Consider the following 26,720-nt stretch of genomic DNA (forward strand, 5'->3'; position numbering starts at 1 on the left):
TTTGGAGCGAGGATGCATCCATGATGTTTTGAACTTGGTTTTTTGACGGAAAAGTTTGTTGGTGATGACCAGGTTGTGCTCTGAGCACTTGGTTAGCAGTAGTATGCCATTGGAATTTGTGTTTCCAACCCCTTCTCTCCCCAGCGTGCCTCTCCATAGGTGGTGGTTTCGTCCCACTCTGGCATTGAAATCTCCAAGCAAGATTAACTTGTCCTCCTTGGGGACTTCAGATAGAATTGTGTCCAGGTCAGCATAGAAGGCCTCCTTACTTCATCCTGTGCATCAAGCGTTGGGGCGTAGGCACTAATAACGGTGGCCATCTGACTGCTGGCAAGCTTCAGACGTATGGTCATTAGGCACTCGTTGATGCCCACAGGGAGTTCATGGAGGTGGTTGATGAGGCAGTTCTTAATAGCAAAACCCACACCATGGATTTGCAGGCTTTCCTTTCCAAAAGAAAGTATATCCGCCTTTTTCCTCCTTCAGCTGCCCTTCATCAGCCAGTCGGGTCTCGGAGAGTGCTGCAATGCCGATCTGGAACTTCCCTAGCTCTCTGGAGATGATTGCAGTTCGCCTTTCCGGTTGATCGCTGGCTTGGTTTTCCGTGAGGGTCCGCACATTCCAGGCTCCAATACGTAAATGTTTTTATTTTATTTTTTGTTTCTGACCGCGTAATGGTGATCCCTCTGGATGCGGTATTCCAGACAGGATTTTGTGAGGCAGGCTATGTTTTGGGTACTTTTTCTAACCCCCTCCCCAACTGGGGTGAGCAGAGTGGACCCTGAATAGGGGCTGCTCAGTCATGGGTGCAGCTGCCGAGAAGCTCTTTCTGCCTCAGTCCAAGAGCTTAGCGACTGAATCAAACACCCATCCCCTGTGTGCCAGGTTGTGACTAGGAACTACCAGACTTCACTGTCCTGCCCCCGTTACCACTTCCTGAACGCCACAGGACTTTGTCTTTGTCCAGGATGTAAAATGGGTAGGTTCCCTTCGGGAGGACGCCTGCGTGTGATGTCTTTCAACGTGGGGAGACTGATGCGCCTGCAGCCACCACACGGTCCTTGGCAGAGAGGAGCCTGAATCCAAGGGCATGGAATCCATGATGAATGGAGACCACCCTCTGTTGCAGCCTTCATCCGCTTTCAGTACCGTTGTGACTTGGAGTATCATCCTTCGCCACTTCCGCCGTTAAGGTCTTTGGATCGCACTTTGTCTGGGACCTCCCGCTCGACCTTACCGCCATGGGTGACCCTACCAGGAGCTAAAAATCTCCCGACGGCATCGCTCTTATGTTCATTGGAACACACAAGGTTCTCCACCACGGCAAGTGGCGATCCATGGAGAACACTCCACAGTATATATACCACCTCACTCTCACTAGTCCTCTGCCAGATTGTCTTGTGTGTTTTGCCAAGCTCTCCAGAGTTTCATTATCCTTTGCCTAGTTACCTGTCCTGTCCGGTTTTGACCCCTGCCTGCCTGTTATCGTTCCTCGAGTTTCCTGCCTGCCCCCTAATTTGATTTGTTTGCCGGTCTGACGGATCGCCTGGTTCTGAGCCCTGTTCTGCCTGCCCCTTCTCGGATTTGTTTGCCTGACTGCTGGATTTCATGGCTTTGACCCTGCCTGTCCCTGACTCGATTAAACTGAACATTCTGAACACTTACACTTTCGCACTAAACTAGGTATTGAATAATAAGGTATTTCTAAAATTATCATATATAATGTTAATATCCTTAATCGTCCAGCAATCAGGCTTAATAACACTCTTCAATGCATTATCCATGCACAGACAGACCTAAAATTATGTTTCAAGTACTGGATTAATTTCAGTTTTGGCCCAAAACAAATATTTATAATAATTCACATACAATTATGTAGTATATTTGATCCTCAAATTAGAGAAGTATAATCTAAAGAAATTGATATTCTATATTCAACATTAGATAAACACAGAAGAACCCTTTCCAAGTACCATAAGTATATTTTGAGGTAAGTATGGCTAATAAGAATAATGAATTGAGTTAGTTTGGTACAGATCAGTTGTAGCAATTGCAAATTAATTAAAGTTTTAAGAATGTTTAATCCTTCCTTTCCAGTTTTACAAAAGTCTTTGAATATTTGCCTAACTTTTCCTTTTCAGATTGTTAAACATTTTGAGAATTGTTTAACTTTTTCCTTCAGATTTTGAAATGACATAAGGTTTGATAGTTTAAGTAATGTAATTATGTTATCATGCCATAGTCTTTTGATTTAATATTTAATGAAACTAACCTAAATATAATCCTAAATTGAAGACACTGCAATTTTGCAGATTACAGATTGATCAAATCACCAGAGTTTTATACTTTAACTCTGAATTTTTATACCTTCGCTGGATCTCTTATGATCCTGATTTTTATGACTTAACTGGATCTCTTATGATCCTGAGTTTAAAGGACTAGTGACTGCCTTAAAGTAAATCTTTAAGCTGCAAACTGGTTTTGATTTTATAGTTTGATAAAGGAGATTAACTAATGGTTAAATGTTAAAACATATTAGTTTAAAATAAATGTTTTTGCTATTATGTATCTGTGATTTTATGTGTTCATTATAATGCTTTTGACAAAAGATGCTCCAAACACTGACGAGAGTTGATTTTTCTATTATGATTGGCTGTCTCAATCATTGTGATTGAATGTTTCAATCTTATTGTGTTGTTATTAATGTGATTGTTATTGATATAATTTATGTTGTGTAAGTCCACTCTCAAATCTGAAAATTCCTAATGATTTAAGTATTGGACAAATTAGTATTAGACTAAGGTTTTTAGGCTATCAAAATTGATTAAAAGAGAGGAACTGTTTGGGAAATAATTTCCAAGGCCCATAACTTTGACCCAGTTTATCAGTTCATACTGTCCTGAATGAGCACACGCACCTGTAACCTTGGCTGCTGTGCTCTCAGTGTTTTGTCTCCCTGTTCCTGCCTGTTGGCGTCAGCTGATAGAGGTGTTATGATTCTATCTTGTTATGCACAATGTTGATTATTCTCTGAGAACTAGCTAAATACATGGGTCTGGGGTAGAGTTCTTCAGAATTGATTGTGGCATCTCAACAGTATTGCTTCAGAAGTTTCCCCCACAGCTATGACTATAAAATAAATAGACACAATCACCAGTCAGGTTCTGATGGGTTGGATACAAAACAAAGGGAAAAGTCATAGAAGAAAGCTTGCATTAGAAATGTTGCAAAAGCCAGGTGCAGACACTGTAGAAGACAATGAGTTATTGAGAAAAGGAGATCGCCCTGGGCTGCATCTCAGGTCGATTATTTTCATTTCCTCGCTCCTCGCTCCTCGGTATCACCAGAAGTTGATTTGTCTGTGCCATCTTGAGTAGCGTCCCATGGCGCTTCTTTCTGCCGGAGGACCGAGGATCGAGGATCGAGGAGCGATAATGGAGGAGCGATAATCAAGGAACCACCAGACCATCCTCCGATGAAATCCTCAGATACTCGCCCCGCCCCCTTACTGCGTATCGCTCACTGATTGGACGATGCAGTGCATGCACTGATCTGATGCTTCTTGACATGAGATTGAGAGCAGTTTCCCAGCGGAGTGAAGAAAATACATGAAACTCACGGGACTCACTCCTCAGTTTATACTGTGTTTTGTTTCAATTAATGTATCATTTAGTTACAAATATGTGATATATCTGAACAACAAAGTGGTAAAAACGTATTATTTTATTCATTTATTGGAAACATTTTCATGATCGCTTTTTTCATTTATACATTTTAAGAATGGCGTTTATCTTTTTTGAGAATGAGTTCTTATTTTATTTTATTTATGTGGGTTACAGATTACAGCTCTGCTGCCTGTGATTTCTGTGACCGGACGGAGTCCTTGGCCAAGTGAAATATATATTTTGCTCTCTTTTAATAACTGGTTAAAATTAGAAGTTGTTTGTCTTTCCTAGAATTAAAGAACACAACATATTTGACATACTTATCTCATCATAATCTCCTTCTTCTGCCACAAATCTTGTCATGTATACTCGTCCGGCAGCGTTGACACGAAACACACAAAAAACACATAAAAACGTGCGGAATAGGAACGGGAAATCCATTTGAAAAGAGCTAAAAAACACCCCACTTTGACCCCATTCAGATTTGCATACTTTAACTTAGAACAAAAATTACAAGTTTAAACCGTTCTCGAGACTATGGACTTTATTAGACTAATTGGATATTTTTGATAGCTAGTACGGTTATCACGCAGTCGCAGCTTATGTTTCGTGAAAATCACACTTTCACATTTTATAATGGGTGTGTATCATGGATGTATAATAAGAACTGGATACAGCGTCGGAGGCGGGATCTCGTTCTTTCCTATGAGAGCTGCTCATTGGCGCATGAAGGTAAAATTGCCCAACTTTTGAGAGAGCGAAGAAACGTCACAGATTTCTCGCCATGCCTGGCTGTCAGAGCAGAAGTACCCGTATATGCGCTCATAGAATATGCGCAGTTGAGTTGCCACTCAAGCCCCGCCCCCCGAGCTCACACTCTCGGTTCACTAGAATGAATGGAGAATCTAAATCTAGATTCGGCTTTTAGTGCATTTTTGAACTTTAAGGACCGAATGATTATAATAAGGGCTACAAAATAGTTCATACTGGGTAGTTTAGTTAAAAAAAAATATCCGTTGATTTACTGACATCTCTTTCCCAATGTTAGTCAATGGGAAAAAGGTTTTTTGGGCCCAGTGACTTCACGGACTGATACGGAAGTTGCAGTATCGCCGTTTGGACACAACGAATGTTGGGCACAGAGCCCGGCACACTTCCTTGGGGCTTGGTGTGTATGGGAGAGTTAAGACTTACAGAATGTCCACACGGCTTCGTCGCGTTGAAGCTTGCCGGTAGGCGTGTCTGGTGCGCGACCAACAACTAATCACATTAATCTCCCGCCCGGGACACAAAGGCACGCGGTTTGATTGGCTAGCGCTTGTATTGGCATATGATTTGATTGGCTAGCGCTTCCGTCAACTTTCGAAGCGAGCAACGGAGGCAAAGCGACCCGACGGAACCACAATGCAGTTCGGCAAAGCTTGATGTCACCCCATTCAAAGTGAATGGGAAGCGTCTCCGTTGAAGCACACGACGGAGCCGTGTGGACGTACCGTTAGGGTGGGTGACATCACAGCTAGAGGGGAGAAGAGCTGTAAAATCAGAAGAGTTTATTTTCCAACTATTGCTCGGCTGGCCACAATTTTCACTTTTCTACATCATTTGGCGATCATAATGTATGGAAATTTGTCACGGCCGCACCAATATGCTAATTTAATCAAACGGACTTACACATATAGCAAACACGAGAGTCGTCAGGTGTGTTCATCTGGTATCCTAAATACTCTGGGTAGGATATTTAGCTGATTGGAGTTACAGTTTTTTACTTAGAAGCAATAATGCAGCACAATATTGTCAATACATTCTCTGACAGGCTGTCTCTCGTTCACTGGCAGGGCGTTGCCGTGGAAACTCTTTGATCTTTGAACACATCTGTCGGTCGTTAACTAAATCCAGTGGTAATCTAAAGATGTTCAGAAACGATGCAGGAATGTGCTACAAGAATCCAAAAATGTAAGAGATAAACAATTAAAGTAGAAAAAAGTGAGCTAAAATTAATGGATATTCTTTGTTGTACCTTAACAATACAACTAATGCTATTATTACCCACTCAGCACGGGTAATGTTAGCATCGGGATGCACACCCAAGTATCAGTCACACAGTCAGCATTTCTCTGAATTTTCTAGTTAAAATTATTATCCTTTCAAAACAACATTTTCTATGCATTTGAGAAACGTTTCTCTCCCGTTAGATGAACACAAAGGGAGGCATGCACATATATTAAAGGAGTGTAGGCACTATAAATATTTTTTTTCTTAATGTCACCAAAATAACCAAAGAAAAAGGGAGAGGTTCAAATATTTAAAAGAAAACAACAAAAAACATACAGAACATTGATATTCTGTAGTTCCGATGATATTACATTCCGAACACTTTGAAGGGCTTTGTGACCTCACGGATATTCTAATGTCATGCTTACAACCGGCTGAGGGGAATCATTCCATCATATTAGTTTGAGCAAACGAACGAGAAGGTAACGCCGAACATCCCTAACTCTTTAAACCCAAACAGCTCAAATACACGACTGAACGTGAAGCATTCTGTAACCAATACAGGTACTGTCTTATTTTGAAGTGAATCTGTAACTGAACTGAAAAAAACAAGTCATTATGATAACTCATTAAAGTGGGGCTTTTAAAAAGTGGTTAAAAACATAAATCAAGGCAGAAAATTATTCAATTGTGGGTATTAGAAATAACATAGTAATACTTTTTTTTTACCTTTGCTTTCAGTTATGTTGTCAAAAAAGGAACATCAACCCCTGATTGACACAATCTCAGAAAACTACCAGATCTTGAAAGTTCTGGGAGCGGGTTGCTATGGACAGGTAGTGGAATGTTTAAAACTGGACACCGAAGAGACTGTGGCTGTGAAGGTTTTAAAGCAAAAGAACTCATCGAAAAATAACATGAGAGAGGTGAGCTAACTTTGGATTTTCACAAGTCAAAGATCCATTTTTGGACAGTGCCTGAGTCTTAAGAAATATTTGCCTCTACATGACATAACTGTTTTATTTATCCTCAGGTTCTCATACTGGAAAGGCTCCAATGTTTCGACCCTGATAAGTCCCACATCGTCAAATGCCATGAATGTTTTCAATCGATTGACCGGACCTTCCTGGTGTTTGAAATGCTGGATATGAGCCTCCATGACTACATGAACAAGAGGGGAAGGCTGCCATTACCACTAAAAGGCATACAAACGATGATCAGAGATGTAAGGATACCAGAGAGAAATCAAGAACTATTAGTTTTCCACTCATTAGATTAGATATACTTTTATTGATCCCAGTTTGGGAAATTCTTTCATCATATAAGCATTATGTAAATTACTTTACTTGCAGTTGGCCACAGCATTAGATACCCTGAAGGGTATTGGAATAATCCATTCTGACTTAAAAATGGACAACGTCATGCTGGTGAATCACCACGTAAAGCCGCTCAGGGTTAAGCTAATCGACTTTGGTCTAGCTGTAAAGATCTCCCAAGTGTGGCCAGGAGTTGTAATGCAGCCTCTTTGGAATAGGTAAGACCTCAAGACCTTTTTTATTAGAAATGCATCAATGCAAGGAGTTCACTGCCATCTGGCTCGTCTCTAATTGAATATTTGATTAAAAATGACCTCGTATATTCTTCTGTTCCTCCACACTCAGGTCCCCTGAAATCATTCTTGGCCTGCCATTTAATGAGGCCATTGACATTTGGTCTCTTGGCACAATATTGGCTGAAATGCTGCTCGGATTTCCGCTTTTCCCAGGAAGACATGAGTATGATGTGGTGAGTACATTTGATGGTTCATTTCTGAATCTTTCTTAATGTTTGTAATATTGTTTTTATATGTACTAATACTTTCAGACATGTTTTATACATGGCTTATAAGATTTATAGAGTACTCCAAAATAACGTTTTGCTGTGTTTCGTCTCTAGCTGCGTTACATCATCGATCTCCTGGGTGAACCACCAAAGGAACTCCTGAATCGTGCAGTGAACACAGGGTTATTCTTCAAAGAAAAAAGAAAACCCTTTGTGAAGAAGCATTGGACATTCAAGGTAAAGCACCACAACCTTCGTTGCCAACTTTGAATTATCCTTATTTAGATCATTAGTATTAAGCAACAAAATATGTTGCCTTCTTACAGACACCCAAGGAGTTTCAGAGGGAAACGTTGAAGAAAACGAGGGAGGACAGGGAATATAACTTTTCCTCTCTGGAGACGCTGAAAAAAGTAAGTTGTCAATTAGATGCTGCCTGTAGAAGCTCCAACAAAAAAATATTTTGATTAATATTTGGCAATATTTTTGTTATTTAGACAAAGTTGCACAAAGCAAACAGCCCCGAATTAGAAGATAGGACGGAATGTGTGGAGCTTTTGAAGGAAATGCTCACGATGCACCAAAATAATAGGATTACTCCAGATAAAATCCTGGTCCATCCTTTCACAATAAGGCGCTACCTCAGTCGAAAAAACTGCCCTAAGTAAGTATGTCTGTATGAATCTGTAAATTACACCATCTCCGTGGCACACATGTTTTCAAACAAAAGTAGGCAGTGTAGACTACTGTAAATGGCTAATGTTATCTGTACTGTACACTGAAAAAACTGAAACGTTGTCTTTGATTAAATGTATTATTTCAACAGGTTTTACATAACTGTATTAGGGTAGTTGAAAGCAATTACATTAAGTTTGAATAAAAACACACTTGCATCTTTGTTTACCTTTAGATCCTCCTCACATTGTGAACCCTCAACTCTCAAAGAGCTGCCACCTGGTTTCACTGAGGTTCAGACGGATGAGAGGACCCTGGAGGTGGGAGAAGCCCCCAAAGAGAGCAGTGCCATCAGGTAAGGCCATAATCCCTCAGCTGAGTCAAAGAAAATGTGCATGAAGTTAGGCGATATAAAATTATCATTATGTCCATTATGCTCCCAAACTGGAACTCCCTACCAGGAAATATCAGGAAGTAAAGACGCACCTTTTTAGATAAGCTTTTTATTAGCGACAGCCCACTTTTACATTTTCTTTAATCAATATTATTTATTTTTTTATATTGTATTACTTATTGTAGAGATTTTTACTCGTGTTATTTATTGTATTAGTGACATTCCCTTTTAAGTTGGTATTTTTACCTTTATTAATCTTTTTATTTATTATTATTATTATTATTATTATTATTATTATTATTATTATCTTATTTGGGTTTTTATTTATTTATAGGTTTCTATATTTCATCGTTTTTAATGGATTTGTATTCCTTTAGTTTACAGAGAGGGATCATTATTGATTTGATTGTTTTTCATTTGTTTTGCCTTCTGTGTCCCTTAAACTGTTATCATGTGGCTAAAAGGTTTTAACGTCTGGCCTGATGTGAAATTCTTGTTCTGTTGTACATGTTGATGTGTGCCTTGTTGTCAAAGCACTTTGAGCTGCACCTGGTGTATGAACAGTGCTATACAAATACAACTTCATTATTATTAATATACTTAATGCAATCTAAGCAGGTGACATAAAATGCACCCTTGCCCTCAAAACTACAATGTCAGTTTCAATATAATCTAGACTTTTTGATCTTGTGTGAACCAACAATGACCCTTTGTTTGTGTGTATGTGTAGTACCCAGGCTGTGCAGGGAGAAATGGCGATGGCTGAAATTGAGCAGGAATGGAAACTGGAGTCAATTAGTAATGAAGATTGGGAAATTGAAATCATCGAATCGGTTATGGCAAGCGACAATACCAAAGCTCCCAGCTCCGGCAGCGAAGGGTCCTTATCCTCACCTGGTAGGATATATTGTATTTATATAATATATATTTCTGAATTGTCACATCCTTCCAAACTCCATTTATTCAAAAGCACTAACTTTACTTTCAATTTGCAGTGATCAGCCAGCCCAGGAAAGGAATCAGAGGATTGTTCTCCAAGATGAAGAGGAAGTCCTGCTTCTGTGTGCCTTGCGGGGCGGGGGGGGGGGGATTTGCACTGAAAAAACTGAAACGTTGACTCTAATTAAATGTTTTATTTCAGGAAATGTCATTAGATTAGGTTAGTTGAAGCAATAATATTAAGTTTAATCATATGTTTTGTATTTATGTTATATAATTATGTATATATTAAGTCAATGTTTCAGTTTTTAAGTCATCCTGCATCAGCGTGATCAGCTTCATTTTCATGTAATCAAACATGGGTGTTTAAAATCCTTTCAACCTCTCAGGAGATTCACTGCAAAACCTTCACGGTTACTACATATGCAGCACGTGTCTGCACAGGTTTTCCCCCGGTACTCGGGTTTCAGATAGGAAAAAATAATTTGAGGTCTTGTTTTGCCAAATGTTAAGATTACTGTTTTACATTTTGATTGGAAATGTTTTAATTAACTTCAATTATGTTTAGGATGTTCATATTTATTCTGTATTGTGTCTGTTTTATACTGTCTATTTTTATACCTGATCTATACTGTATTACTTTTTATATTCTACAGTTTATGATGTGTATACCTCTATATACTGTTCATATTGTAAATACTTCAGTTTTTGTATATCTCTCAGATGTATATTCACTCGCAATTGGATGAGGACTACTGTTTCTGTTTTTCTGTTTTCTTTTAAGGTCTTGTTTTGCCAAATGTTAAGATTACTGTATCATAATCCATCATTTGGATTGGAAATGTTTTAATTAACTTCAATTATTTCAATAATGTTCTATGGCAGTGGTTCTCAAACTTTTTTCAATAATGTACCCCCTTTGAAAAAAAATCTCAGCCAAGTACCCCCTGATCAGCGCAAAAACTATTTGTTAAGGAAAAAATGCCGATATAAAGAGGTACAGTACAGCACTGCACCATCAGTGTCTGATTTATTAAAACAACAACATTGTAACTGAGAAACACTTAAAGGTAGGATAGGTAATTCACTTCGGAAACACTTTTTGTTATATTCCATGGAATGCTCTTAACATCCCGATAGCAATGAATACATTAAATGCTTTGACAATAAATACATAAAAAAATGTCATCTGTTAAAAACCACGACCAATCATCTGAGCCTGCCCGGCTAAAATAACTGGATGGCCTACCTGCCTGTCAGCCTCCCATCTCATGCACAAACTTATCTCGTGCCTACATTGGTCATGTGCGCGTTCGTGTGTGTTGGAGGAGGGGCTTTGTAAGGAAGTCTGAAGGAAGAGGCAGATGTTTTTCGGTTGTATACTTTCAAATTCTAGCGCACTTGAGCTGGTTTCTCCATTCTTACCCTACCTTTAAATGCTAAATTTCAAATGTTTACAATCCATCACTAAATTCATGGCAAACCAATTTCAACATCATGCAATAACACTAAGATGACATTATTGCATTGAACTGATCTTTTTAATAAGTTGTAGGCCTACATGAAACAATGGGCCTACATAAGGATCTTTGTCATTCTCGGTGACAGGGAGGCAAACTGCAGTTATTTCACTTTGCGTTTTGAAATATGTGTAACTCTGTTAATATAAAACCCACACTTCTCAAACTTCGTTACTTTTCCTAAAATTGGTATATTTATTTATTTATTTTGGGGCGTGGGGAATGAAGAGAAAAAAATATATGAGCATTTTATGAGCATGGAATTTTGACCCCTCATATAAAAATAGGCCTACTGTATGCATAATGCTGCTATACTTTGCGCCCACACGCCGCCAAGCAACACTTATTGTTTAGGTCGTTTGATAAGCAGGCGGTCATATCATTAACTAGAACTAGCTCGATCTGATAGATTTGGACATAAACGCGAGTGAAGTGTAACCGGACGCAAGAGAGAGATCAGAGATCAGATCAGCTGCTGCTGACGGAGAACACGCAGTTCTTCCGGATCACAGCTCCACCGCTGTGACGGACGGTTGAGCGGAGCAAAATACACAACCCCTCGATTCCACCGGGTCTGTCTGCGTCGCGTCACGGCTTGATTTGGGCATATTTCCCGGACAGGCTACTTTGTACAGACAAAGTTAATAATAATTGTAATATTCCAGTTATAAACGACATGAATCAAAGATGTGTTGCTGTATTTTAGTGGTAAATAATTATTCTATATATTGTAGTGCCGAGAGATAGGGAGTCAGAGGCGGTGCATCGAAGGTGCAAAGTTGTCTTTAATAGAGAGCTGCAAAGGACATGTTGTCGGGTCGCAGCCCGGGACGACAAGAGGAAGAGCCAGGAGGGCACACAATATATATAAGGAACACACAACAGGTCAGTGTGGAAACAAAACCCCAATTGTAGTTCCATGTGTGAATTATGAACCAGTGTATCAATACGTGGTCACCACACAAGCCCCCCCAGAATTCAAATATGGCAAAAATAAATCCTCGCGTCCGTGGAGGAAGCACCACAGGGGCCGAGGAGGGCGGGGTCGCAATTGAGGACCGGGCCATGGAACGGGCCGACGAAAGGAGGCCGCATGAGAGGGTAGGGACCCTAACGAGGGCGAGGGCACCACCACCGGGGGCGGGCCGGAACGGGCCGTTGTAAGGGGGCTGCAGTAGGTGTCGTGGCGAACCCAGCAGGAAAAAGCGCTGCCCGGCCGCAGGCGAAGGCACGGCGGCGGCGGGCATGAAACCTCCGGAAGGACGGAGCGGAATCCCAGGAAGGCAGGAGCAGTCACCCCGGGAGGAAGGAGCCGTGGACAGGGGAGAAGCCAGACGGAGCGCCGTCCGAAGCTGCCGTCGAGGCCAACCGTGAGCCGCGGTAAGAGGAGAGGCCAGGCAGGGTCCCGGAGCGCGCCACCCACGGGCCAATGAAGGCATGGGCGACGTCCGAAACCGCCGAGGCGAAGGAAGAGGCCAGGCAGGGTCCCGGAGCGCGCCACCCACGGGCCAATAAAGGCATGGGCGACGTCCGAAACCGCCGAGGCGAGACGGGGTCCAGAAGCGTGCCACCCAGGCGCCGATGAGAGCGCGGGTGGCGTCAGAAGCCGCCGTCGAGGTGATGAAACGGCGAGAGGGTCCACACGAGGCCGACCAGACATGGTCGAACCTCCTCTCAGGCACCAGAAAAAGCTCAAAAAGGGCCGTACTGTCCACGGTCCAAAAAAAGGTAGGTGAAATCGTGAGAGGATCCACACGAGGCCGACCAGACATGGTCGAACCTCCTCTCAGGCACCAGGGAAAAAAAAAAACTCAAAAGGTCGCTAGCCGTTAGCAGCTAGCCGTTAGCCGCTAGCTGGCAGCCGTCGGTAGCCGCTAGCCGTAGCCGTTAGCTAACGAGGTTAGCTGCTAGTCGTCGAAGGCTAGCGCAGCCTGGACGTGCAGCCGCACGAGCAGAAGAAAACAGCCCCAGGAGGTAGCAATCGGGTTCATCCCTACCCAGCGGGTCGTGCATCGTCTCCCTGTTGGTTGGAAGACCGATGCGGGAATGGCGAGCAACGTCCCCAGCCATTCTGCGAGGCGTGCACCGAGCCTCAGTCCGCGTGCCGGTGGCAGCAACGGACGATTCCAAAAATCCCCGGCATTTCGAGAAAGAAACCTGAGTTTCCTTTGCCGTGTTCGGGTCCGTCTCGGAAACTTCTGCGAGACTTATATGTCAGGGTCACCAATGTAGTGCCGAGAGATAGGGAGTCAGAGGCGGTGCATCGAAGGTGCAAAGTTGTCTTTAATAGAGAGCTGCAAAGGACATGTTGTCGGGTCGCAGCCCGGGACGACAAGAGGAAGAGCCAGGAGGGCACACAATATATATAAGGAACACACAACAGGTCCGTGTGGAAACAAAACCCCAATTGTTTTTCCATGTGTGAATTATGAACCAGTGTATCAATACGTGGTCACCACAATATATATATATATAATTTACACAGTGCCTGTTAACCGGAGGAGAACGCTGGCATTTCTCCTCCTACTTGTAAGACTACGGAGGGATAGGGTCTGCAACATTTTGGGGGTTGACTGGATGCTCTGACTGGTCCACTTCCTGCCCGGCGCCTCTGAAACGCTGTCCGTCGAAAATAGACTTGCATCCTATTTGGAGCGGAGCCCAGCGCCGAGAAGCTTCTGGGACGCTTCTGAGCCGTAACGCGGTGCGTCTGGTGGAATAGCACCCATTGACAAGAGTGGCAGCGATCGGCGCAACAACGCGGCCGCAACGCGACACAGGCAGACCCGGTGGAATCTAGCCTAGGGGCGGGCCCGGTGCCACGAGGGGGCAAAAGGGGGCATCCCCCTCAGTTGTATTCTTTGTCCCCTCACCTTGAGCATCATTCATCCATCAAAAAGTACAATAAATGTCACAATTATTAAATAATAACTTTAAATAATTATCTTCCCCAATACACGTTACTATGTTTGGATCAGATATGTGGGCAGGCAGTCAAGCAACGTGTAAAAAAGCCTCTACCCCAAGTGAGCTTGTAGTCTTAATGTTAGCGTGTGTGCTTAGCTGTAAACACAGTCGGATGGGTGACCAAACCTTCCCCGTTTTCCGGGCAAAGTCCACGTTTTTGGTGGCCGGTACCCGGTTGAAACTCCCGAAAATGTTCCAGTTTTTGAACGTGTGTTCTTGAAACGTGTGTTCAAAAACAGAGCAAGGTGAAATAAAATGTTACATGTCGTAAGTAAAAACAGAGTGAGTATTGTGCCTTTTGTAGCGTTAGCGTATTTCTTCTTCTCCTACTTCTTCTTCTACCTACTTCTTCTTCTACTTCTAATTCAATGTCCTGCCCGCGAGATATTGGACAAAAGAAACTAAGCTAGTAGTGTCAACTAAATCCGTAGTGTTACAACAAAAGTGCTTTAAACGAAGTAAGTTACGAATTTATGTTCTCAGTCGTCATGTGTGGGATTGAATATTAAATTAGTTTAGATGTATTGTCCCCAGGGAGACATTCATTTTCACAGCTCTGTGAAAACAATATGAAATCAACAACAAATAAGATAAGACAACTACAGATAGCACCCATAGCACCACACATGATGGTTACTTGTTATTATTTAGGGCTGCCTGTATGGATCAGGTTTTTGCCAAAGCGAGCCCTTTTACTATAATAATAATAATAATAATAATATGTTGTGTATTATATAAACCATATTGGTACAATGAGCGACATCTAGTGACGGATTTTGGAACACTGATTTGATTTTTCTCATCGCGGTTAGACTCTAGAGCAGGACTATTCAATTACACATTCAGTCGGGTCAGATTTTATAACTACAAAATTCAGCTGGGCCAGACATTCAGCGGCCTGTAAAAAGCGGGTAGTGACACATTTTAAACCAACACATATTACTGCGATGAAAAACATGCAATTTTTATTTATTATTCATCTACTGTAACAAAGGTACGTCAAAAAGTGCATAAAAACACAACAAATTAGCATTAATTTCACAGAATCTGGAAAAAAGTGCACAGTTGTAGCATTACATTTGTTTGCTTTAGAAGTCAAATATTCAGGTTATTTTTTTTTAACCAGGCACATCACAAAGTGCATTTACTGAATACAATAATAGCAGTCTTAATAAATGTCCTCACATACACAAAAAAACAGCTAAAGAGCTCCCATGCAACACAAAGAGGTAGTAGGCCTACTGTAGCAATACTATTTTTTCACTCAAGTAATAACAAAAAAATCATACGTTTTGGCCACATTTGACCCAGACACACAAAGTGCATTTAAATGAATACAGAAATAACTGTCAAACCCTTCAGTGCACAAACCCATAACAAGGGATACGGGTAGCTATATGAATGAATACTACACTACACGTCTACTATAGTAAACTAGGTGCTTACTATCACCTCATTTGTGATTTGTCATCGCTGAATTTCTCAATGGGAGAAGGGACATTTTTTGTTTTAAACAAGAGCAGTGATTTTTGGCTCATATGTCAATGCAATCCTAAGACATTGGTGGAGAGTGCTGTCAGTCAGGGAGCAGCGAGTGCTACTTTTGATTGAGTTCATGTGTGAAAAGCTTGATTCACATGTGTATGTTGATCCAAACATACTGAGCACACAGATCGCTACTTTCTGAACGTTAGGGAACTGCTGTTTTTTGACATCACTCCAAAACTTCGCTGGCCGGTTAGTGCGCTGCGCTTGTGCCATGGTTACGGATGAATGCATGTCAATAAGTTCCAGTGTATATTTCCCCTTGTCGATGCAGGGGACCACTTCCTTTGCTCTGGTTGATACGTCCCCCTCTATTGCAACAGTGAAGGGGTCTCTGGCAACGCCCATCACCTCTGTGGGCAGAGCAAGTCCATCCAATCGACCGGCAAAGTTCTCTTTCAACCTCGCAATGAAATCTGTCATCACATCCGTGATTTGTGCCGGAGATGTGATGTGTTTGGGGAGCGTCGGAAAATGCAGCATCCAACCCGTGCTCAAGTCGGTCGCGAAAAGGTCCAGCTTGACTTGGATCTGCCTCACAAGATCAATGACCGTTTTGTCTCTGTTTACGCTTCAGAGTTGAGAGAGACATGTTTTAGAGTTGCTATCATAGGACCACCGTTACTAGCACTACTAGATGCACTTTCAAAAAACGTGCTGCGTTGTGGTTTGGTGGTTTCTATGCAACCGTATGCAACGCGGAGTGTTGCGTTCATGGTCTGTACTAGTGTAGGAATTTGGCTACGGGAGGCTGGGCCACTCGGGATTTGGTTCTGGGCCGCATCTGGCCCGCGGGCCGCCATTTGAATAGGCCTGCTCTCGAGACAAACCAGGGGACTTTATTTGTATTTTTAATCTGTGTCTGTCCATTTGGTGTAGTATTTTGTCCAATATTACATTTGGTTTATATATTAGTCACTTTCTTATGAAAGGCCAGGTTTTAGGCCTTGATTTGAACATTCAATCCTGCAAATAATTTTTCTTTAATCCTGACCTGACTAGAGTAGGTAGTAAGTAAGTAAATCTGTATAGGAAGACGAGTTAAGGAATAGAGGAGAAAAGGTTATGGTATAATTACAGAGCCTGTCCATTTATAAATTGAGGAAATCAATGTTAGTCTGTTAACCAAAGTGCAGCCATCTATCTATCTATCAACTATCTACTATCTGTTATTAAAGATCAGAGGAAAAGAACAGAATGAGAGGGGTAAATCCAGAATGAAAACAAAGAAGCAAAGAGATTGTAGAGCAGTGAGAAGGAAAAAAGCTTGGTGTGTCAATTCATTACATTGCCAGTATTTTTTGTTGTTTTGAAAAAAAGATCGCCCCCTCTGATTTTTTAACAGCCCCCTCAGTCATTTCATCCTGGAGCCGGGCCTGCCTAGGGGTAACGCAGCGTCCACACGGCGGCGTGCATTGAAGCTTGCAGGTGGGCGTGTCTGAAACTCGACCAACAACCAATCACATGAATCTCCCGCCCCGGACACGCAAGCACATAGTTCGATTGGCTAGAGCATGTACTGGCATATGATTTGATTGCCTGACGCTTCCGCCAAAGCTCGAAAAGTTGAACATTGCTCAACTTTTGAAGCGAGCAACTCGAGCAAAGCGAAGCGACGGAACCACGATGCAGTTGGGCAAAGCGTGACGTCTAGGGATGTCCCGATCACCTTTTTTTGCTCCCGATCCGATTCCAATCATTTGATTTTGACAATTTGCCGATACCGATTTTTCCCGATCCGATCTTTATGCAATGCATTAAGAGAAAAGAAAGCATTCAAGTTGTCCCTTAAGGTTATTTTTTTATTTAAATTGGATATTCTATCCAACATGGATATAGCTTCTTTCTTTCACAGCAGCATTGGATCAGTTCAGTTGTGCAGCATTGGATCAAAATAAAGCTTTCAGTACTCGTTAGCTTACTGCTACAATTAGACACTGCACCCACTCTGTTGCCAGATTTGAGAGAAATAAGCAACCAGGTCTATGAAAACAAGCCCTACACATACATGATGTTCTGTAATTTGAAACCAAAACTAAGGCCTCAGGATGACTTTAAGACTTGAACATGGTCATTTTTGTTTTGTAACATTGAATACAAAATTTTAAAAAAAGTATTTAAAAAAAAAAAAAAAAAAACAATCCCCGATTTTTTTTCTCCCGATTCCGATCTTTTGAAAATCACGTGATCGGCTCCGATCCCCGATCACGTGATCGGATCGGGACATCTCTAGTGACGTCACCCCATTCGAAGTGAATGGGCAGAAGCGTTGAAGCTTCAACGCACGCCGCTGTGTGGACGGGCCGTAACCCCTCCCCCGGCCCTGGCGCAAGCGTGGACAAATATGATTCGAGATACGATTCGGACCCAAGTAGACGGAAGGGATCAGGTATTTGCGGTCTACAATGACAGAGAAGAGACTGTCAAGTTTGGCTGCACTCAGGATTGAATCAAAACGTGAATAACCCTAACTGATGCAGTTAGAACACAGGATAGAATTTAACATTTTTCTTCTCGCCTACAAAGCCCTTAATGGGCAGGCGCCATCTTACCTTAAAGAACTCATTATACCCTACTGTCAAACTAGGGCATTGCGTTCCAATAATGCAGGGTTGTTGGTTGTTCGTCTCTAAAAGTACAATGGGAGCCAGAGCCTTTTCTTATCAAGCTCCACATTTGTGGAATCAGCTTCCAGTTTGTGTTCGGGAGGCAGACACCCTATCCGTTTTTAAGAGTGCGCTTAAGACCTTCCTTTTTGATAAAGCTTATAGTTAGGGCTGATTAGATTCAGCTCCTATTTTTGCTGCTAAAGGCCTAGATTGTCAGGGGACACCTTACTTCTTCCTTCTGTCTGTCTGTACCTGTGTACTCTCATGTTCCGATTAACCCAGCTTCCCCTAATTTCTTTTTGGTGTCTATCTATGCCGGGTTAGGGTTATTATTATTATTATTATAGACACATGCATTTCCAAACATTTGGACTACTATTTGTATTATCTTTTTGATTTACACACGGCATCTATTGCACGTCTGTCCATCCTGGGAGAGGGATCCCTCCTCTGATGCTCTCCCTGAAGTTTCTCCCATGTCCCCCTTTAAACTGGGGGTTTTCTCCGGAAGTATTTCTTTGTACGATGTGAGGGTCTAAGGACAGAGGGTGTCGTATTGTCATACTGATATTCTGTACAAACTGTGAAGTCCACTGAGACAAATGTAACATTTGTGATATTGGGCTATATAAATAAACATTGATTGATGATTGATTGAGTTAGTCACTTCTTTAATGTTTGTTCTTTCTGATGTAAAGTCAAGGTTGGAACTGTTTGCAATGAAGTCGTGGGGCGCTGAACTGTTCCTTTGAATCTTTTGAATTTTGATATATGATATAGTCATTCAAATTTGAAGGAGGGCGAGCAAGCATCTTGAGGAAAATTCATCATTAACTCCTCAAAAAAAATATTTTATTGAATAATAAATGAATATGTGAATCATAACAGTTATTGACAGCTGATAGGAATATGATTGTTAATATTATCATATTAATTCAGACAAACATCGATGAGACAGTTAATTCATGTACTTATTGCAGCAGTCTGCATAGATTTGGTACCCCTGGTCCAAGAGTGAAACAAACACATTCAGTTGTTGTTCATTTAAAATTCATTAAATTATGTCTGCCACCTTATATATTTATATTTAAGGATTCACTGTTGTGCCAAAAATAATGTCACCTAATGTTGTTGAGTTAAAATATCAATATTGTGGCTTTCCAAGTTAACATTGATTGATTTGACTGTGATCAAAATCTCCTGCCACCCTCTTGCCAGCCCATGAACATTTGTCTAGATCCGCCCCTGCGTGTAGGTAAAGCAGGATGTAGTCAAACCTGTAACCACACTAGCCTCTTCTTATGACACTAGGAGAGTGGAATGTGAGCTATTGTTTACCAAGCTAAATATTCACACTGTATGAAGGAAATCAGAGGTTACACTGCAACTGAAAACAGCTACTATATCTCCTCTGTGTGATAATGATAATTTCCCGCCTCATCATTCCTCTGATTCTGATTACCTGAACTTTTTGAATCCTTAGGATTTTTGAGTTGATATTGGAAAAACAAGTTGGTGTTTTCTCATGTGGTAAATAAAAATCTTGTGCAACAGATGGGAGTGCATTTTAACCCATAAAGAAATAATACATAAGAATAAAAAGATATTTTCCTAAATTATCCCTTGATTTTGCGACAAACAAACTGTATTGTTTGCAGACTTCAGACTTAAAACACAAATTTTACACAGACATGTCAACACAGGCAAAGTTGATCAAATAAACCTTTGATTTGCCATAATGCATGACAAAGTGAATACAGTGCAAGGTAGTCTATGGAAGTAAGAAAAAGAAGAGACATCAGCTCAGCTTACCTGTTTGTATCGACACACACCTGTTGTCCCTCTGGAGTCGCAGGTCTCTGAAGAAAAAAACTAGCCTAACTATACTGCTTGGTTACCTCCGACAATTGCAAATAACTCAACACGTTGGAGTTGTGAGATTTCCGGAGGCTGCAGGGAGGAGAAAACAAATCTATCCTGACAGCCTGGAGATTAAAGCGAGGGCGGGATTAGGACAAGAGAGTAAAGTGGTTATTATCAATATGGGTAAATCACACTATATTCTCATAATAGGGATTAATTATTTTTAACGTGATGTTTAGGTTTACCTTTATTTAATTATAATTCATTCATAACATGAAATTGGAGGAGTTGTTAATGTTTGCATTGATTCAAACTCTTTATAACATAATCATATATGCAGTATACCTAATTAGTTGTGCCAAAAGTCCTGAAGAGAGGACATTTAGGTAAAACCCATAGACTTAATGGAAAAACCATATTTACAATGATACTATAATAAAATAAGAATTGTTTTTGCATTTGTCTCCATCTACTGTCTGGTAAAATACACTGCATTCATGTTCAACACTAAGCTGTTGTAGGATAAATACATATAAATAAATATGATCTCTCTTTACTTGACAAACGTTTTAACAATAGATATACCAGAGGAATCCTGTAAGCATTGTTGTTATAAACTATAGAATACATTTAAATTGGGAAAATATTGTAATATTATATTATTAATCATAGATCTTAAATTGTAAGATTGATCATCTAGAAGTATGTAAAAAGTGTCTACACTGTGACAGATGCAAATGTATCATACAGATGCATATTTTCAAGCTTTTAAAGTTATATTCGCTCTTTTTTCCTTATATTGCTGTTGCTTATTGACTTATGTGTTGTAATATTTTTCAATTCTTTATATTTTTCATTACATTTTATTTTCAAAGATCATAAAAATCCGTTGTTGTCGCCATCTGCCGAACAATAATGCTTTTTACTTTCAATCCGCCCGTCCCTTCCCTTCCTGCTTAATTTTCGCGCGAGTTATTGCAGGGGGCGGGGTCACTTTGTGTCACGACACATTCTATTGGACAGCTTCACGTTTACCCGCGGACTATGTAAAACGTACGTGCCAAGGTGGCCAATCGCGGTTGACGCTCTACCCGCAGTGGCGCGAAAACCTTTCAGTGTGTAGTTTGAGGGCAGCACAGTACACATCGTACCGACCTCCTTGCAGAATTTCAAGATTTTTAAGTAATATAAATAATTGTTAAAAATGTCAACCGACGTCGTAGACGACCGGGAGATGAGAGAGGCTCAGAGGGATTACCTGGACTTCCTGGACGACGATGTAAGTCCATATGTTATCATGTTTAAAACTTTGTTATGGGATGAAGAGAGAAACCATGCGGTCGAAACAAAAGAAATGCCCATAATTTATTTAGTTAGCAAGAAATATGACATCAGTTAGCAAACGCTATGTTCTTAATCCTATTATGTTCTGTGCAACAGTTGTCTGTTTTACGTCTAATTGTGTTTTAATTTGAGTTCACTGCATAACTTTTCTTAAGCCCAGAGAAATCATTGGCAAGCCGTTTTGGAATCACAATGAAAAAACACCGTTATTTTTGTCCGTTCTCTGCAGCAAGACCAGGGGGTTTACCAAAGCAAAGTCCGGGACATGATCAGCGAGAATAAAGCTCGACTCATCGTCAACATCAACGACCTGAGGAGACGCAACGAGGCCCGGGCTGCAAAGTAAGGACTCTTTGTCATGGTAATAGATCTGTCACGGCAAAAGCCTTCATGAGTTATAATGCACTCTAAAAACGTCTGGGAAAGCAAAGACAGCTGATCCAAGAACATTAGGAAACACATTTTAAGTGGCATATTCTATACTGTTGCGTTAAATATTATACTGTTTGTGCTAGGTTTACACATTTGACTTGTATTCTGTGCAAAAGTTGACTCACAAACATTGCTTTAGTGATATCAAACGCATGAAGGAAATGGTGTTGTGTAGCATCCTGTAGATGTCCTTACCTTGGGTTACATTGGGATGTGTGTGGGGTGAGGTGGTGAGCTAGTTGCATGACATTGATTTAATTTAAATCCTAGATGTTATAATGTACACTTATCTTTTAACTTGTAAAAGTACCTGTGTATTCACCAAATACACCTTATCCTGCACGTTTAAGTAGAAAATTATTATCACCCTTATTCTGATCAATATTAAAACCATGATCATTCATCACAATTATCTATTGGTGTAAATACTCTATGAGGAAGACACATTTTCAACACTTCTTATAAGCATATATATTTTAGAAGACGTTCAAGGCCCAGCCCAATTCAACCAGAGGTTTTTACACATCTTGACCAAACTAATTGAGACTATCATTTATTTAGCTGTGTTATTTTTCCTGTATATGACACAAAATAAATTCCCCAATGTTATAGCCATAGTTGTGTGCATGTCTCACATCCTCTTGTTTCTGCTAGGCTGATGAACAACGCCTTTGAGGAGCTGCTGGCCTTCCAGCGGGCTCTGAAGGACCTGGTGGCCTCGGTGGACGGCACCTACGCCAAGCAGTATGAGGAGTTCTTCATCGCCCTGGAGGGCAGCTTCGGCAACAAGCACGTCACCCCCCGAACCCTGACCTCCCGCCTGCTGGGCAGCATGGTGTGTGTGGAAGGCATCATCACCAAATGTGAGTTTATTTATGCCCGTCTTTAGGCTCTAACAACCTGTACAGCTTTGCACTTGATGTGTCCGAGTATAGATGTGTATATATTGTGTTTTTTTTATACAGAGAAGAGGGAAAGAGCTTTGATTAATCAAAATAAATAAAGCGCCAATATAAATGTACGTGTTAGTAAAGAAATGTTATCGAAGTTGCCTTCTTCCTCTTGGAAAAAGGTTTTGCATTACGCGTAGGCCTATATACAAAGTATTAGGGTAAAAGCGTTTACAAACTGACTTCCTTTGGTATTGCAGACGGACTTCCCTCAATAAGTCACTCTGCATTAATAATTTTCTCAGAATTGATCTTCCATGTATTAATCTGAACATTGTCTTTGAGTTAATTATGGCTCTAATGGTCATATTGCCAAGTCTTACTTTAAAGCCAGTATTAAAAGCCTTTACATTAATACACCATTTATTTCTCCTTCAGGTTCTCTGGTGCGTCCTAAAGTAGTGCGCAGCGTCCACTACTGCCCGGCAACCAAGAAGACGATGGAGAGGAAGTACACAGACATGACCTCGCTGGACGCCTTCCCTTCCAGCGCCATCTACCCCACCAAGGTAAGCATACTTTTTACTGTAAGTGATGTTCTCAACCCTTAGGTCAAGCTTTTTTGTGTGTGCTTCTTCACACTTCTCTTTAATATCTCGGTCTCTCCACAGGATGAGGAGAACAACCCTCTGGAGACAGAGTTCGGTCTCTCTGTCTACAAAGACCACCAGACCATCACAGTGCAGGAGATGCCAGAGAAAGCCCCTGCCGGCCAGCTGCCGCGGTCCGTGGACATCATCCTGGACAACGACCTGGTGGACTTGGTCAAACCTGGAGACAGAGTTCAGGTGGTGGGGACGTACCGCTGCCTGCCGGGCAAGAAGGGGGGATTCACCTCCGGCACATTCAGGTAACAACTGATGAAGTGGTAGCAACTGCTGAAGAGTACACTTTTGTGATCTTTGTATTAATTTCCCACTTTTTTCTGCTCAGGACCATCATGATAGCCTGCCACGTCAAACAGATGAGCAAGGAAGTGTCCCCCAACTTCTCTGCGGGGGATGTCGCCAAGATCAGGAACTTCAGCCGGGCTGGAAAAATGGTGAGGCTACAATCTTTCCGGTTCTGCTTATAAGAAAGTTAAATCCAACAAGAACAAAAAAAAGAAACGATAATTGTGTGCGCTATAACACAGTTTTAAAGCCTTACATTATACAAAAAAAACACAGTTGAATCTCCTAAATATTAATAAATAAATAAATAAAAAGAGAAAATAAATGCAATCTACTGATGCAACTTCTAACCTGCAAGTGTGGCTGTAGGCAGTTTCCAACATTGGAAGAGGTGGCTACACATCAGTGGTTGCGTTAACCGAATATTTTCCGTCCCGAATATCTTTTTTTTACAGTGACGGAAAAACCTGAAAGCAGTCTGTCAATTTGACAGATTAGAACAAACTCGGAGCAGCGCCAAATCAATCGCCAAATCATTGAAATGTCTGAGTTTTGGCTTTACGCTGTGAGCGCTACCGCGAGGTACAGTGGGCATGCATCACGGCGCTAACAGTCCATGAGCGTACGACCCCCCCCCCCCCGTCAGAGTTGTACAGCCCGACGGGTAATAATGGACGGGCAGCGAAAAAGTATTGCGCCACCTCTGCTACACATACTTATTTGCAGTTTTAAGACTCACTTCTCCTATTGGCTCTCTGTACCCAGCCTGCAGTTAATTAAACATTTTACAGATTTTTGTATTACATGCCTGTTAGTTTCATTAGTCATAAATGGTTTCCCAGTGGAGTATTACATGTTTTTTTAACAAATTATCTGATTTGTAAAGCAGTTAATTTTTGCAGGCATTTTAAATGTGAGTGTAGAGTAAAGTGGTATTGATCAAATATCCTCATCCTAAACATTCAATTTGATCACGCTTTCTGATTAAATTGTTAGACATACTTTTTTTGTTTGATTTGTTAATTCTGTTGGAAATATGATAAACTTCACGATCCGATTGCCTATGATAGATTGGGTAATGAAAATAAGCCGGTGTGGTTGAGTGGGTTAAATAACAAACTAAATCTCCCTTTTCTGTTTTATTAGGATGTGTTTGATCAGCTGTCTCGCTCCCTGGCTCCCAGTATCCACGGCCACGAGTACATAAAGAAGGCCATCCTCTGCATGCTGCTGGGTGGCGTGGAGAAGGTTCTGGAGAACGGCTCACGCATCAGAGGAGACATCAACATCCTGCTCATCGGTACCACCGTTTTCTTTAGCTAATGAAACTTGAACTAAGCAAGTTTTTATCTTTTATCATTCCAATCAATCACACTTTATTTACAGAGCCCAGTATCACAAATACACATTTGTCTCAGAGCCCTCCACAGTGTGCACAGCATGCTACACCTGGATACTGAGTTGGTAAGATGCCTCTATGGGACATGTGTGCAAACAAAGTAGGAGAAGAGAGAGGACAGTCAAAAGTCCCCTGACAATCTAAGTCTACAGCCGCATAACTAGGGGCTGGCTCATAGTATGCCTGAGCCAACCCTAACTATACGCTTTATCAAAAAGGAAAGTCTTAAGGCTACTCTTCAAAGTGGAGATGGCGTCTGCCTCAAAAGAGCTCCTCCTCTGTGTTTCGTATTGCCAAGCTAACTGCAGAAAATATTTTTGTTTTGGAGATTTTGTTTCTGAAATATGTTTAATGTCTTGTATATATTCATGTTGCATTGTTGGAGGAGCCTGGAACTTAAGATTTACATTTCCATATCTATACTGTAGCTGCTCTGCCAATGAGAATAAAGCCTTTGAATTAAGATGGGTGTTAACGTTAGTTTTCTAATTTGTTCACCAGGTGATCCATCGGTGGCAAAGTCCCAGCTGCTGCGCTACGTGCTCCACACGGCGCCCAGGGCCATCCCCACCACCGGGCGGGGGTCCACTGGAGTGGGTCTGACCGCTGCAGTCACCACCGACCAGGAAACAGGTATGACACACACACATGTAAACACCGGCTCACAGACCGGCTCACACACTTTCAGCTTTTACTTTAGCTTCTACTTCAATGTTCTGTGTTTTCCTCCTCAGGTGAGCGCAGACTGGAGGCGGGGGCCATGGTGCTGGCGGACCGAGGCGTGGTCTGCATCGACGAGTTTGACAAGATGTCCGACATGGACCGCACAGCCATCCACGAGGTGATGGAGCAGGGCCGCGTCACCATCGCTAAGGCCGGCATCCACGCCCGCCTCAACGCCCGCTGCTCCGTGCTGGCTGCGGCCAACCCTGTCTACGGCAGGGTGAGGGAACACGAGAGGCTGATTGTTCTTAACGGATACAACCAGGAAACTTCTCTCGTTAAAAACCCACATTAAGACAATAATTGTATCCATTTCAAGTTTTCTTAAATATTATGTTTAATAATGCAAATGATCCTATTAAATATGTTCTATTTAAATGTTTTTAGAAGGGAATTGTAAACATTAAATAAAGCCATGTTAAATGTTCTTAATTTTTAAGGCACATTAGAGGAAACGGTGTTTCCAGGCCAAAAAAAACGTTTTGCCATGTATTTAGGATAATATCTATAAATGATCTATAAATGACTGATATTTAAAGAAACCCTTCTCTAAGAAAAGTCAGTCAGTTCATAATGAGTACAAATGTGTATATATTTTTTTAAACAACCACCTTTAATCAAAAATAAAAAACTATTTTGGATACTTATTTGATCAAGTTATCTGAACTGTTTTGTTTAAATATACAAATGAGGCATTATCCAAGCTAACTGTTGATGTATTTAGGAGAAATGAACACACACAAACCGACAACGTTAGTCAAAATAAACCCTCAAATATGTATTTTCTCTCCACTAGTCAGAACATTTTTATCTTAAAGAAGCAGAATAATGTACAGTGTCTAGCTTTACTCTTTTCTCCCTCTTATGTGTTAATCGTGCTCTGTGTTTGCAGTATGACCAGTATAAAACCCCCATGGAGAACATCGGCCTCCAGGATTCCTTGCTGTCCCGTTTCGACCTCCTCTTCATCGTCCTGGATCAGATGGACG

The 26,720-nt window shown here is 41.3% G+C and overlaps 2 protein-coding genes across 3 annotated transcripts in view; one reads left to right on the plus strand and one right to left on the minus strand.

The window, feature by feature from the left end:
* Positions 1-20,888, minus strand: part of paqr8 (progestin and adipoQ receptor family member VIII) — a 35,830-nt gene extending 14,942 nt beyond the window's left edge. Inside the window, exon 1 of one of the 2 annotated variants that reach the window (XM_079644063.1) lies at positions 19,940-20,888. The gene's annotated coding sequence lies outside the window, so the exon portion shown is untranslated. Of the gene's footprint in view, positions 1-8,382; positions 8,415-19,939 lie in introns of those variants that run through there. The other variant, XM_079644064.1, reaches the window with a different exon arrangement.
* Positions 20,889-21,042: 154 nt separating this feature from the next.
* Positions 21,043-26,720, plus strand: part of mcm3 (minichromosome maintenance complex component 3) — an 8,063-nt gene continuing 2,385 nt past the window's right edge. Inside the window, exons 1-10 of the mRNA XM_079645264.1 lie at positions 21,043-21,269; positions 21,564-21,676; positions 22,421-22,629; positions 23,095-23,225; positions 23,328-23,566; positions 23,650-23,758; positions 24,756-24,909; positions 25,510-25,641; positions 25,743-25,951; positions 26,624-26,719. Of these exons, the coding sequence (XP_079501390.1) occupies positions 21,195-21,269; positions 21,564-21,676; positions 22,421-22,629; positions 23,095-23,225; positions 23,328-23,566; positions 23,650-23,758; positions 24,756-24,909; positions 25,510-25,641; positions 25,743-25,951; positions 26,624-26,719 (1,467 nt within the window). The 5' untranslated portion in view covers positions 21,043-21,194. The remainder of the gene's footprint in view (positions 21,270-21,563; positions 21,677-22,420; positions 22,630-23,094; positions 23,226-23,327; positions 23,567-23,649; positions 23,759-24,755; positions 24,910-25,509; positions 25,642-25,742; positions 25,952-26,623; position 26,720) is intronic.

This window comes from Notothenia rossii (assembly GCF_949606895.1).
Source record: "Notothenia rossii genome assembly, chromosome: 8".
NCBI classification, from domain to species: domain Eukaryota; kingdom Metazoa; phylum Chordata; class Actinopteri; order Perciformes; family Nototheniidae; genus Notothenia; species Notothenia rossii.